Here is a 12,561-nt window from a genome sequence, read left to right as displayed (position 1 = left end):
ACAATGGAGTATTACTCAGAGGTAAAAAACAGTGACATCTTGAGATTTGCATGCAAATGGATAGAACTAGAAAAAACCCATCCTGAGTGAGGTAACCCAGACCCAAAAAGACAAACACAGTATGTGCTCATTCATAAGTGGATATTAGGTGTAAAGCAAAGAATAACCAGCCTACAGTCCATGATTCCAGAGAAGCTACGTAATAAGGAGAACCCTAAGAGAAACATATATGAATCCCCCTGGGAAGGAGAACTAGTCAAGATCTCCTGACAAAATTGGGAGCGTGGGGTGGGGAGAGAAGGGAGGGCAGAAGGGGAAGAGGAAAGGAGAAGGGGAGGGGAGGGGAGAACATGAGGGAATGTGATGGCAGAGATGGGGGAAGGGCAGAGAGGGAGAGCAAGGGAAGAGATATCTTGATTAAGGGAGCCATTATGGGGCTAGCAAGAAACCTGGCACTAGGGAAATTCCCAGGAATCCACAAAGATGACCCCAGCTAAGACCTAAGCAGTTGTGGAGAGGGTGCCTGAACTGGCCTTTGGCCTTACCCTGTAGTCAGATTGATGACTACATTAATTGTCATCATAGAACCTTCATCCAGCAACTGATGGAAGCAGATGCAGAGATTCACAGTGAAGCACTGGGCTGAACTCCTAAAGTCCAGTTGAAGAGTGGGAGAAGCAAGAATATGAGCGATGGGGTCAAGACCATGATGGGAATACCAACAGAAACAGCTGACCTGAGCTAAGGGGAGCTCTCCGACTCGGGCCTGAGAGCAGGGGAACCAGCATAGGGGCAAACTAGGCTCTCAGAATGTGGGTGACAGTTGTATGGGTAGAGAGGCCTGTGGGGTCACTGGCAGTGAGACCAGGATTTATCCCTACTGTCTGAACTGGCTTTTTGGAAGCCCATTCTCTTTGGAGGGATACCTTGCTCAGCCTAGATCCAGGTGGGAGGGCCTTGGTCCTGCCTCAAGTGATGTGTCAGACTTTGTTACTCCCCATGGGAAGCCTTGCCCTCCCTGAGGAGTGGATGGGGTTGGTGTGGGGGGAAGGTAAAAGGGGGTGGAAGGAAAGGAGGGAGTGGGAACTGGGATTGGTATGCAAAATGAGAAAAGATTTTTTTTAAAAAAAATTAATTAATAAAAAAATAAAATAAAATCAGGATGGTGACACACACCTTACAGATGTTAAAACAGTTACAAATAATGTCTAGAACAATTCACAATTTCTCAGATGTAGGATGGAGCCTTCTTAACAGGATTTACCAGAACTTAATAATGCGTATACCAACATTTTATTGAGCTAGGAAGATCTTATCTCTATAGTAACAGTTTTAATACTCTATTTGAAAGTTACAATTACAATTAAGTTATTTAATTTATAATTACATTGAATAATTTTGTGTTTTGCTGAATAAAAGAATCCTATGTTAAATACAATTTGATTTTAACAGTCATATGACTCTTACATAAGATTCCTGTTTACACACATAGTTCTCAGTGGTATCGAATAAGTACTAAATATTTCATCTAGATTCTAAGAGTATCTGTGGGATACTTCCTTTAAGTGCAAAAATACCACTACAAAACAAAACAAAGCAAAACATGATGGGATAGAAGCTGCTGCTCAGGGTTTTGGAGGCTACAGAGATGGATGAGGGAAGCTCATTTCCCATACATACATCGGCGACAGAGATAATCACCACGGAGTCCTTCTCTTCTTCAGGGGTCATCCTGGACAGGACAGAGGTCAGCGTTTGCTTCAGGTAGGTGTGGTTCCCTCTGTCAACGGTGGTGATTCCCAGTGCGAAAGACACTGCGGACAGAAGCACACACATGGGGGCAGTCATGCTTTACCATCGGACCATGCTCGCCCACGCCTGTGAGCTGGTCTTACGCTTGCCTTTTAAAAAGGAGCGTTTTGAGCCATACTACCAAAATACTGTCTGTGCCCTGTCTTTCATCTTCTGCTGTTTGCAGTGGACTGTGAATAAGTGCTCTAGAATTCAAACTGTTCTTCTGTTGCAGAATCTTGTTGTAGAGAAAACTTTTCTCTTGTTAATACAGCTAACTCAGTATACTTCCTCCCACAACCTCTGGTTCTCCCGTCTTCTTCCTGAAGAGACGGCAGAGTCCCCAGTGGGAAAGACACTCTGAAATGTTGTCATTTGCGGAAACCATGAACGAAGTCATTTCTAAACGGTTTGATGGAGTAGATGTGTATCTCGGATGACTCTAGGTACCTGTGAGGAGTAAAGCGTCAAGACGCACAGGCCCCACACGACCTAGACAGGAGCTAAGCTTTCCTGGGTATTTCGTCACCCTCACGTCTGGCTGTGTAAGGGCCACACCAGCCTTTTCAGCTTTGGTTTCCCCACTGTTTATGGTTTTTATATTTAGTTTGGGCTATCTTTATCCTTCATGCCTAATATCTTACAGTTCCTATGTATTTTTTCCTGTTGCCGATCAACTTCTACTGTAAGCTGTAGAGCGCACGTGCGCGCGCGCACACACACACACACACACACACACACACACACACACACACACCATTCAAAATGCCCTGAAGGCTCTAAAGGGGGATTCTGATGGAGACAGAGGTATCTACAATGTGATTCCTCTAGCCTCAGTTTCACGAGTCTAAGTTAGGGTAGATAGTAATTAGCCTCACTGCCCTGGGGTCTGTGGACTAAGCAGAGTAATGGAAAAGGTTTAGTTTGGGAAACACAGTTAAGAATTTAAGACGCTAAATGATGCTTCAGAGTTCCACTATCTCCACACTCCAGACTTTTGGCTGTTGTGCCATGCCGTCTCCGTCACAACTACTCAGCTCTGCCACCGTAGCGAGAGCAAACATACATGAACAGGGCTGTATCCCAGCAAAAGTCTTATGTAGAATCTGGCAGCTGGGGAGACTCACCTGAGTTGACCCTCGCACTGGAACAAATGAGACTTGTGTCAGACATTCTGAGACTTGGCTCCGTGTCTGCTTCTCGCTGCAGTGCTGTGTTTTGATCTGTTATGTATGATGAGCTTGAACTCATGCTTCTATGTGGAATAGTGATGCATAGCTCTAACCCCAGCGGTCAGGAGGTAGGAAAAAGGCATTATGAGTTCAAGGTCAGCCTGGGTTACTGATGTGGGATTCCCCTCTGTATGCTGTGAATACCATTGGTTAATAAAGAAGCTGCTTTGAGCCTATAGCAGAGCAGGGCAGAACAGAGATAGGCAGGGAAAACTAAACTGAGTGCTGGGAGACAGAAGGCAGAGTCAGAGAGACACCATATAGCCTCCAGAGGGGAAAGACGTCAGATGCCAGCTGGAACCGTGCCTGTAGGCCACAAGCCTCATGGTAAAATATAAAATAATAGAAATGGGTTAATTTAAGATGTAAGAGTTAGCCAGAAATATGCCTAAGCTATTGACCAAACAGTATTGCAAATAATATAGCTTCTGTGTGATTATTTCAGGAGTCTGGGCGGCCGGCAACAAACAAGCGGCCTTGCTGGTTGTGGTGGTGCACACCGGTAGCATTTGCTGAAGGAGGCAGAGGCAAGAGGATCACAAACAAGCGACCTCCTACAACAGGCTACACAGTGAGATTCTGTCTAAAAAAAAAAAAGACCTAAAACCACAAATAAATAAATAACCATCCTCTTTTTGAAACCCATCTTTGCTGATATTGGTCATAAGAAGGTGGGAAGAATAGGACAACCACGGGGTAACAACAGGCTTGTCCAAGCAAGGAAAACCCTTTGTGGGGCGCTTAGAAGATGCTTCGTGTGTACTGGAATACGTTATAGATGTTCGTGTGTACTGGACCTATATCATAGATGCCCCATGTGTACTGGACATATGTCATAGGTGCCTTGTGTGTACTGGACATACGTCATAATGCCTCTGTGTACTGGACACATATCATAGATGCCTCATGTGTACTGGACATATGTCATAGATGCCTTGTGTGTATCTGACATATGTCAGTTAATTTTCTAAGCATCTGTAATGAAATTGAACTTAAATTCAAGTCACTAAATGTAATGATTTTTTTTTCAAAATTCACACCTAATGGCTAGAAGTCTACGTAGTAGTATCTCACATCTTCAAATCTGAAAGCTTGGCCATAAAAATCTGAGGTATTTCTTGGAGGAGGGGGAAGACGGGGACCATTGAGAAGGGGGTGGATGAACAAGGGACGGTAGTGAGGGGACAAATATGACCAAAGAGAGATGATAAACACATGTGCACACACACGCAAAACACACACACAAAGACACACATACACACTACCCATAATGATGCACATATATCCCACAACGAAACCCATTATTTTGTATGCTAACTGAAAATTTAAGATATAGATTCTTCCCCAAATCAAAATACTTGAACTCAGTTTCCCAATTCTAACTGTTCTTACCGCCTGCTTTTCCTCCGCTAGTGGCTATATCCGGGTAAATTCTCTCCACTGCCCTCAGATGAGGGAGGAAGAACTTCAAGCCTTCAAATCCGTTGGGACGTATTTCACTCTTACCCAGTCTGCTCACTTTCCTTTCAACTGGAAGAGAAAGAAGGAGGGTCCCTGAGTTCACAGCAACATGTTTTTAAAATGTTTATTTGTGAGGTAGAAGTGGGGACTGCACATCCTAGCATGCATGCATGCGTGAGGTGCCTGCTGGGACCTGAAGGTGGTATAAGGTCCCCTGGAGCTGGGGTCACAGCTTCTGAGGCAGGTGCTGGGAGCAGAGCTCTGGTTCTCTGGGAGGATGAGAGGCATTCGGAACTGCTGAGCCATCTCTCCAGCTCGATGCAACTTCTTAAAAAACGAAGGATAGTTAATTCAGCCACAAACTTAGTGCTCAAGGAAAGATATGCAAGTTATTGTTATCATAATTCTATATGGTAGAGCTCAGTGGTTACTGATGAGTATCTATTTTTAAACCAGTGTTTAATTTCAGCTCAGCACTGCGAGCTATACCAGAAACAAGCAGAACTGCCAGTCCTGGACCGAGGGGCATGGATAAAGAGGGCTGTAATCGGTGATCTTGCTACTTTGATTGATGTCCCTTGGTTAAAACTTGTAACTTTATAATTTTTTGTAACCCCTTAACATTCAGCAACTCTATTTTCACCTTTCCCAAATAATCCCTTCTACAGTTTTGAAAAAGACAAACAAAGGAGGGGCTCATATTCGTAGTAGCAATGTCGGAGAGATGGTGATGGGGAAGATGGACGGCCCCTCGCAGACACGGTGGGGAGAAGGGTTGCCTGCTGGTTGCCCAGAGGTGTATGAGAGAAGAGGGATGCCAGCTGATGCCGGCTGCTGACTGCTTCTGTGACCTGATCGTGGATGTGGTAGAGCACAGAGAAAACACGGGAGTCACTGTCACGGTGCAGACGGGGAAAGCGTATCATCCGTGTGTCTTCCCTGAGCTCTGCATGTCTCACAGGAAAACAGCGTGTGGACTGGACTGTGTACTGGGGGGACGTGACCTAGAGTCAGAAGCACCCAAGTCTAAACCCCCGAGTATATGGAAACAGATGACCATTCACAAAGGCAAAAGCAGCACGCACGGAAGTCTGACGCGTTCGCTATCTGGGCAATTTCATACTTCATTTGGTTCAAGACTTGCACTAGATTTTGGCGATGATTTTCACTTTCATTTTTTAAACGTAGCATATTTTTCTTAAACTCTGAAACGCGGTTTCTGCAATTAGTTAGTTGATTGCCTGCAAAGGAAGCAGAAATATCTAGTTTATGCATGTAGTGGGCAAAAAGAAGCTTTCCAATAACAAAGGGGTTGTATATCGCAGTATACATGGGGGTTGTACATAGACATAAGTGAATATATATCATACTATACATATAGCATATACAGATGGAAAAGAACAAAATGTTAAAAAACAGCCTTAGTGAGAAATGATATTATCAATGATCATTTTTATTTTTTACTTTGTGTTTTATGTTTTCCAAATTTTCCTTATTATGAATATATTTGATTTGTAATTATAGAGAAAACCCACTGGCCTTCCTATAAATGAATGTTTAATTGTTTATCTGTGGAGCTGGGCAGTGGTACACATGCCTTTAATCCCAGCATTCAGGAGGCAGAGGCAGGTGGATCTCTGTGAGTTTGAGGCCAGCCTGGTCTACAAGAGTTAGTTCCAAAATAGGATCTAAAGCTACAGAGAAACGCTGTCTCGAAAAATCAACAAAAATTAAAAAACTTTAAAAAGAGTTTATCTGTGGAAAGTCGAGCATGTTGCTGTATGGGGCTTGCCCAGCACACACTGGGCTCTGAATTCCAGACCCAGAATAAACAAAATATAAAATAAAACCACAGTGACCAGGAACATAGACTGGTTGGGTCTGAGGATATTCAACACGGGCAGGCAAAGAAGCCAGCTAAGGAGGCTGAGATTGCTTAGTTATGAAGGAGGGAATCGTCCCAAGCACCACGTGAGGGGGTCACCGCACGTTGGTTAGGTGTCTTAGTTAGGGTTCTATTGCTGTGAGGACAACGCCCTAGAGGAAGAGATTCAGAGCCACCTACGAAGTTAGAGAAGAGGTTCTCACGGACACCTGTTCTCTCACGTAAGCCATCCTTCTCCATCCTTCTCAACATCAACATGCCCGCATCGCCCTTCCAGGCAGTTCAAAGATGTGTCAGGGTAAATGAGGACCAAGAAGCTTCTAACCACAGCTTTCTTGTTACCATCGTTAGAGGTTAGTAGGGAGTGAGTCAGAACTGAAAAAAAAATCTTATAGGTGTGCAAAAGGCCGGATGTTTACTGCAATTTTACTTAAAAAATTCAGGATGCAGAGGCAGGGGATCTTTGTGACGTGAGTTCAAGTTTGCCTGGTCCACACAGTGAGTTCTGGGTCAGGGCTATGCACTGAGGCCTTGTCTCAAATAACCACTACCAAGTGTTCGGTACCTTGCAGTATATGCTCCCAGAGTCTTGTCTACTTCTGTCTCTCATTTTACCACATAAATATCAGGGAAATAACTCAGTGGATGGTTTGTTTTATATCAGAAAATGTGAGTTTCTTTTTTTTAATATTTATTTATTTATTTATTTATTTATTTATTTATTTATTTACGATCTCTGTCTCTTCCCCACCGCCGCCTCCCCTTTCCCTGAGGCGTCTGAGGTGTAGCCATAGCGTACAGTGTGTAGGGTTCCCTGGATAACTGTCTCTGCCAAATAAACCGTGTGTTGGAGTTGTTACCTTGCAGGTGATGCAATCTGCCTGAGACAGTCCCCCTAAGGACCAATTTGGTCCACATGAAGAGAGAGTTTTCCCTGGAGAGCACTATTCACAGAAACAGGCACACAGAGGTGTTTAAAGACATAACCGACAGTTGGCCCTGCTTCTTGTGTAACCTCTGTGGGGAGTCCAGGTATCCCTGCTGTAGTAAGGAGCTCGCAGTGCTTACATAGGCACCCAGGCAGTGAGCAGGGACAATGCCTTACAGAATCAGTGTGGGAAGTTTGAGTTAAACAGCAACTACAAGCGTTGCTCCACTGAACGTCCTTGTGGAGCCGTGAGACAAAGCCCAGTTTATATGAAGAGTGGACCAAAGTGACTATTTTTATGCAGATTCTCTCTCCATAGCCCTGGCTGTCCTATAACTCTACAGACCAGGCTGGCCTTGAACCCCTAACCCACAGAGATCTGCCTGTCTCTGTCTCCTAAGTGCTTGAATTAAGGGCATGCACCACTATGCCTGGCTAGTGACTTCTATCTATTAAAAGCAAACAAACAAACAAAATCTCCAAGGGCCTGGCAGAATGGCAGGAAGCGCACTTACCACCAAGCTTGATGCCCTGAGTTCAATCCCTGGAATTTACAAGGCAGAAGAAGAGAACTGACTCCCAAATGTTGTCCTCTGACCTCCACACCTGGACCATACCTCCCCAATAAATAGATGAATGCAAAAAATGTAAATAAAAGGCTCCAGGGCCGGAACTACAGCTCAGTGGTAGATTCCTTACCTAGAACAAATGCTGCCAAAAATAATTTTTAAAATGTAAAAGGTTGCTGGGCAATGGTGGCGCACGCCTTTAATCCCAGCACTCGGGAGGCAGAGGCAGGCCGATCTCTGTGAGTTCGAGGCCAGCCTGGTCTACAAGAGCTAGTTCCAGGACAGGAACTAAAAGCTACGGAGAAACCCTGTCTCGAAAATCAAAAAAAAAAAAAATGTAAAAGGTTCCTGATATGGTCCTAAGCATCACTGGTTCCCACTTTTCATAACAGAGGACTTCGAATTGCTCTCAGATTTAAAAAAAAAAAAAAAAAAGAGGATAAAACTAAGTGTGGGAGCACACAGTCAGCACCCAGGATGTTGTGGGATATTTGTACACTGTGTGAAGATGTATTTCTGTATTGGTGTAGTCGTGAGGTATAGGCGGGACTTCCGGGCAGAGAGAGAACTCTGGGAAGAAAAAAGGCAGAGTTGCCAGTCAGATGTGGGCAGGGAACAGAAGGTACAAGATGGAAGAGAGGTAACAGCATGTGACAGAATGTAGACGGGTATAAATGGGTGAATTTAAGTTATGAGGCCTAGTTGAGACAAGCCTAAGCCAAGGCCAAGCTTTCATTATTAATAATTAGTTTCCATGTCATTATTTGTGAGTTGGTGGCCCAAATGAAAATCTGACCGCGCCAGGAGGCTGAGGCAGGAGGAGTGTGAGACTCAGGCCAGCCCGGCTGCCTAGCAGGACTGTCTCAGAGAGGGAAAGAAAGAGAGGAGTCCACATCTGCGTGTTTAAATTCTCTCGTGACCCCTTATGAAAATAGAGAAAGAAGTGGAAGTACTTTACATCTTAATTAATCCATTATATCTAGATGGTATTTCATTATGAAGCTAACTAGTGGGACATACCATGAATTCTAATTGGTCTTAATAGTAAAAACCCAGGGTTAGATATCGGGGTAAATGCTGAAAGATCAGAGGAGTAAAGGAGCAGCCACTAGGGAGACCTTTTGCCTGTGCTGGATTCTCAGACCAAAGCGGGCAAGATCCTGTCCGCACAAATCCTCAGCTGAGAAGGGAGAGCATGTTTCAGATTGCTCCCTGCATTCTAACTGACAATAGTCAAATCCCATTACAGTCAGATACCTTGGATTCCCCAGGAGTGGCCCTTTATCAAGACATGACAAACAGTACCTGTGAGCGCTCACAGACTGTAAGAGTGCACACCCATTGCCTTAGCCTTGGGGTGCTATGAGTGTGCCCCACCACCTGTCCCTTTCTCAGCTTCAGGTATTAGCAGGTAAAAAGATGTGTGTTCTTCTACATTTTCTTCTTTTGCTTGTTGTACTTCTCGAATGTGTGTGTTGCCCATAGGTGCACATGCATGTGTGTGAACATGCTGCAGCGTGTGTACAGGTAAAGGACAACGTGTGCGAGTAGGTTCTCTCCTTCTACTATACGGCTTCGGTCATTGAAATCAGGTCAGCAAAGTGCATTTACCTGCTGAGCCTGACCCAGTGTATGCTTTCGAGAGTCATCCCTACAAGTGGGCCGAGCTGTCGTGCATCCGTGTTCGCTGCTGTAACGATCGCACTGATCAGAGTACACCGCAACACTCTTTCACATTGTTGAAGGATGCTTATAGGGATGCCATGGATCAAGGACCTCTTATTCTGTCTTCTAGTAAGTGTATTCAAGTACTCCCCCGGAATATATTGGATGCAAGCATTTTATTTAAACTACTAAACAATCTCCATGTGTATGTGTGACATACCCCTCTTATTTGTATAGGTATGTAGGGGGATTTTCCCCTCCCAAAGAGAGTCCGGGAGAGATAAAATATGGTGCTCCAGGGTCAGCCTTTTCTCCCCCAATTCAGGCTGAGGCATGTTTCTCTGAAAATTGCAAACCATTGGGCCTCATGAAGAGGAACAGGGGGAATAAGCTAAACCAGAAGAGACATCTGTGCACAGCTGCCGGGCAGGCAGGTTGAAGTGGTAAAGATCTCCGGTTAGCTGTGGCCCGAGACAATATTGCAGGGTCACCACAAGCGTGCATCTGCTTGGTAAAGATTCCTAGTTGAAAGGGGCTACGGCAGAGGAACAGCTCATGGAGACCAGAGGCCACATCAAGGAATGAGTAGCCCCTTGGGAGACCCCAGCAAGACCCCAAAGCAGCGACAAATAACCCCACAAAGAGCCAGCATCAGACATAGGCCACAGAAGCATCAACTAGAGAAACCAAAACCACCACCTGAGACCCCGACCCCGACCCACCCTTCCCTCCCCAAGCCCTCTGGGCACTCATCTGCTCCTCCCAGAAAGGTGCAGATGGTATTTGCCAAAGGCGGAGGTCTTCTGCTATGTGACCTCATCCTCCATGCACCATGTAAAGGTTGGGGACCAGAACATGGTTAAGTACCAACATCTGAGCTCATGCTGCAGTCCTAATGCTTTAGCTATAGTTGTCCCCGTAAGCCCAGTGGAAACTCCTCAGAAAGGGGGGGGATTTCTGCCACCGTTGTCGTCGATCCGTTGCTTACAATGGAACAGCTATTGACTTGTTCACTCGTTTACTCAATCATTGGGTTTGTTTGTTTTGTTTTCCAAAAAAGTGTCTGGCATGCTTGTTCTGTGCCATACACTTTTTTCTTGGACACTAGATTCAGATCAGGGGACAAAACAAGACAAGAACAGAAAAGTATCTTCACCTCCATTCACTGAGTTTAAATATTTTCAAACAAATCGATTATTAATACTATGAACTTAATTAAAAACAAAAATGCTATCTGTCCATAAAATTGGTTGTTATTTATTTATTTATTTCTTGCGCCTTTATAATTCTGTCCGGCCTCGAACTTATAGAGATCTGCTTGCTTCTGCCTCCCGAGTGCTGGAATCAACAAACATCAGCTAACTTTTAAAGGGAGAAAGAACTAGGTGCTAGATCTGGCTGTCTTTCTGTGTTTCCAAATTCGCATTGATAATATTTAAAGCTGGCGCACTTGCAGTGTCTGGAGGAGGAGATCTGGAAGAAGGAAGAGGAGATGAGAGGGGCCGCTTTGGAGGGACCGGCCGCGCGAGGCCATAGGCCGCATCCATCAGCGCATGTCTCACGGTGGCTCCCAGGACCGGTTACAGCCCAACCGCCAGGGGACATGGGGCTGTGCCCTCCATCGGTACAGCCGCCGTGGGTCGGGGCATGGGACCTCCAGGGTGTCCCTCATCTCCCTTCCTTCCTGACATCGGCGGTGGGACTCCCGAGTGAGGCAGGATGGGGATCGACCGTTCCTGTCCCCGTCCCCCTCCTTACTGGTTTGGTTCATCTTGGAGATACAGAAATAGGAGAAGCAAAAGAGCAGGGTCGCAACGAAGGCGAACAGCAAGTTCACGTTCTTTGCCTTCATCACGCCGGCGTCACGGCGGGTGAAGGCGACCCGCGTAGCTGCAGGCTGGAGGCTGCAGCTGGCAGAACGTGGTACCTGCGTCCCGGACCACGCGCGGGCCGTCGTTAGGGTCCCCAGCACTTTAGTCTGGTCAGATCGCGGTCCATTCTTGAGAGCACTTATGACCCTCTGGCTAGGGCTGCGGGGTGATTAAATGTGAGAAACTGTGGCCTTGGACCGTATGGCTCTGGCTCGACACCACGGACTTAGCGTATTTTCCTGAGCGAACTCATCAGAATTTTGAACCAAAGGTGAAAAACATACGGCATAACCGCGAGGTACCTTCATCCCTGTTTCCGATGTGACCTTTCCGCTCTGAACTCTCTTGGAGACTCAAGGGCAATGCTTGGGTGATACGCAATCTCTTTTCTGCAAGCGCACCTTTGAGAGTTTAAAAAGATTTGGATTCCCATCTGCTTGAGAATGCCATAGTGAATGTTAAAGATCCAATTTTCTGTCAGAAACTTTTTAAGCACTAATATTCCAATGTCTACCACAAGGTGGCAGTATTACGTTTCAACCAAACCAAACCAAACAACAATAACAATGAAGTATTTGAATAGGTCCTGGTAACAGAAAATCCCCAAATCCTTTGAATGTGCTGGAATCCTTGTGTCCTTATACCACACTTGGATCACTGTTCATATATATATTTTCATAGCTTGTTAAACAGACTCTTGGTATGTCTTCTTCCTTTCCCCTGGCAGGCCCTGAAGGGAGTATGATTTATTGTTGCTCACGGATTATCTCTGGAGGTCCAAAGTTATTTTTAGCTCCATATTTAGTCGAAGATACATGGACAGGAATGGGCTCTGACTCCTGGCTGGATGACCGACTGGCCGGCTTGTCCCTACAACTATCCCAAACTTCCCAAGGCAAATCACCACAGTGCCCACATCAGCATGAAAACACGCTTGATTCTCATAAGTAACCATGTTTACATACAGTCTTACACTAGCTGTGACAGCAATCAGAGAGACCAGATATCCTTGGGGAAAGGCCACAAACACACATTTGTCGCCAACCATGCTAGACTTTTCTCTGAGTGCGATCAGAGAGTTAGTCTGATTTATCACCCAGATGCAGCCCGTTCAGTCTGCTGGACTGTTGTTCAGGTTACACAGTGCCTGGCCCAACAG

At 45.4% G+C, this 12,561-nt stretch overlaps 1 protein-coding gene across 1 annotated transcript in view; it reads right to left on the bottom strand.

Annotated features, from left to right (window-relative positions):
• The window catches only part of Mgat4d (MGAT4 family member D), a 29,896-nt gene extending 18,291 nt beyond the window's left edge, over positions 1–11,605 (bottom strand). The window contains exons 1-4 of the mRNA XM_050161583.1: positions 11,290–11,605; positions 5,570–5,725; positions 4,416–4,553; positions 1,681–1,814 (exon numbers count right to left, since the gene is read on the bottom strand). Of these exons, the coding sequence (XP_050017540.1) occupies positions 1,681–1,814; positions 4,416–4,553; positions 5,570–5,725; positions 11,290–11,383 (522 nt within the window). The 5' untranslated portion in view covers positions 11,384–11,605. The remainder of the gene's footprint in view (positions 1–1,680; positions 1,815–4,415; positions 4,554–5,569; positions 5,726–11,289) is intronic.
• Between the last annotated feature and the right edge of the window lie 956 nt (positions 11,606–12,561).

The sequence above is a fragment of the Alexandromys fortis genome, unplaced genomic scaffold (genome assembly GCF_014885135.2).
Source record: "Alexandromys fortis isolate MF-2015 unplaced genomic scaffold, M_Fortis_MF-2015_v1.1 scaffold_127, whole genome shotgun sequence".
In the NCBI taxonomy this organism is placed as follows: Eukaryota; Metazoa; Chordata; class Mammalia; order Rodentia; family Cricetidae; genus Alexandromys; species Alexandromys fortis.
The sequence above is the reverse complement of the archived record's forward strand: the minus strand, read 5'-3'. Positions and strand labels throughout refer to the sequence as shown.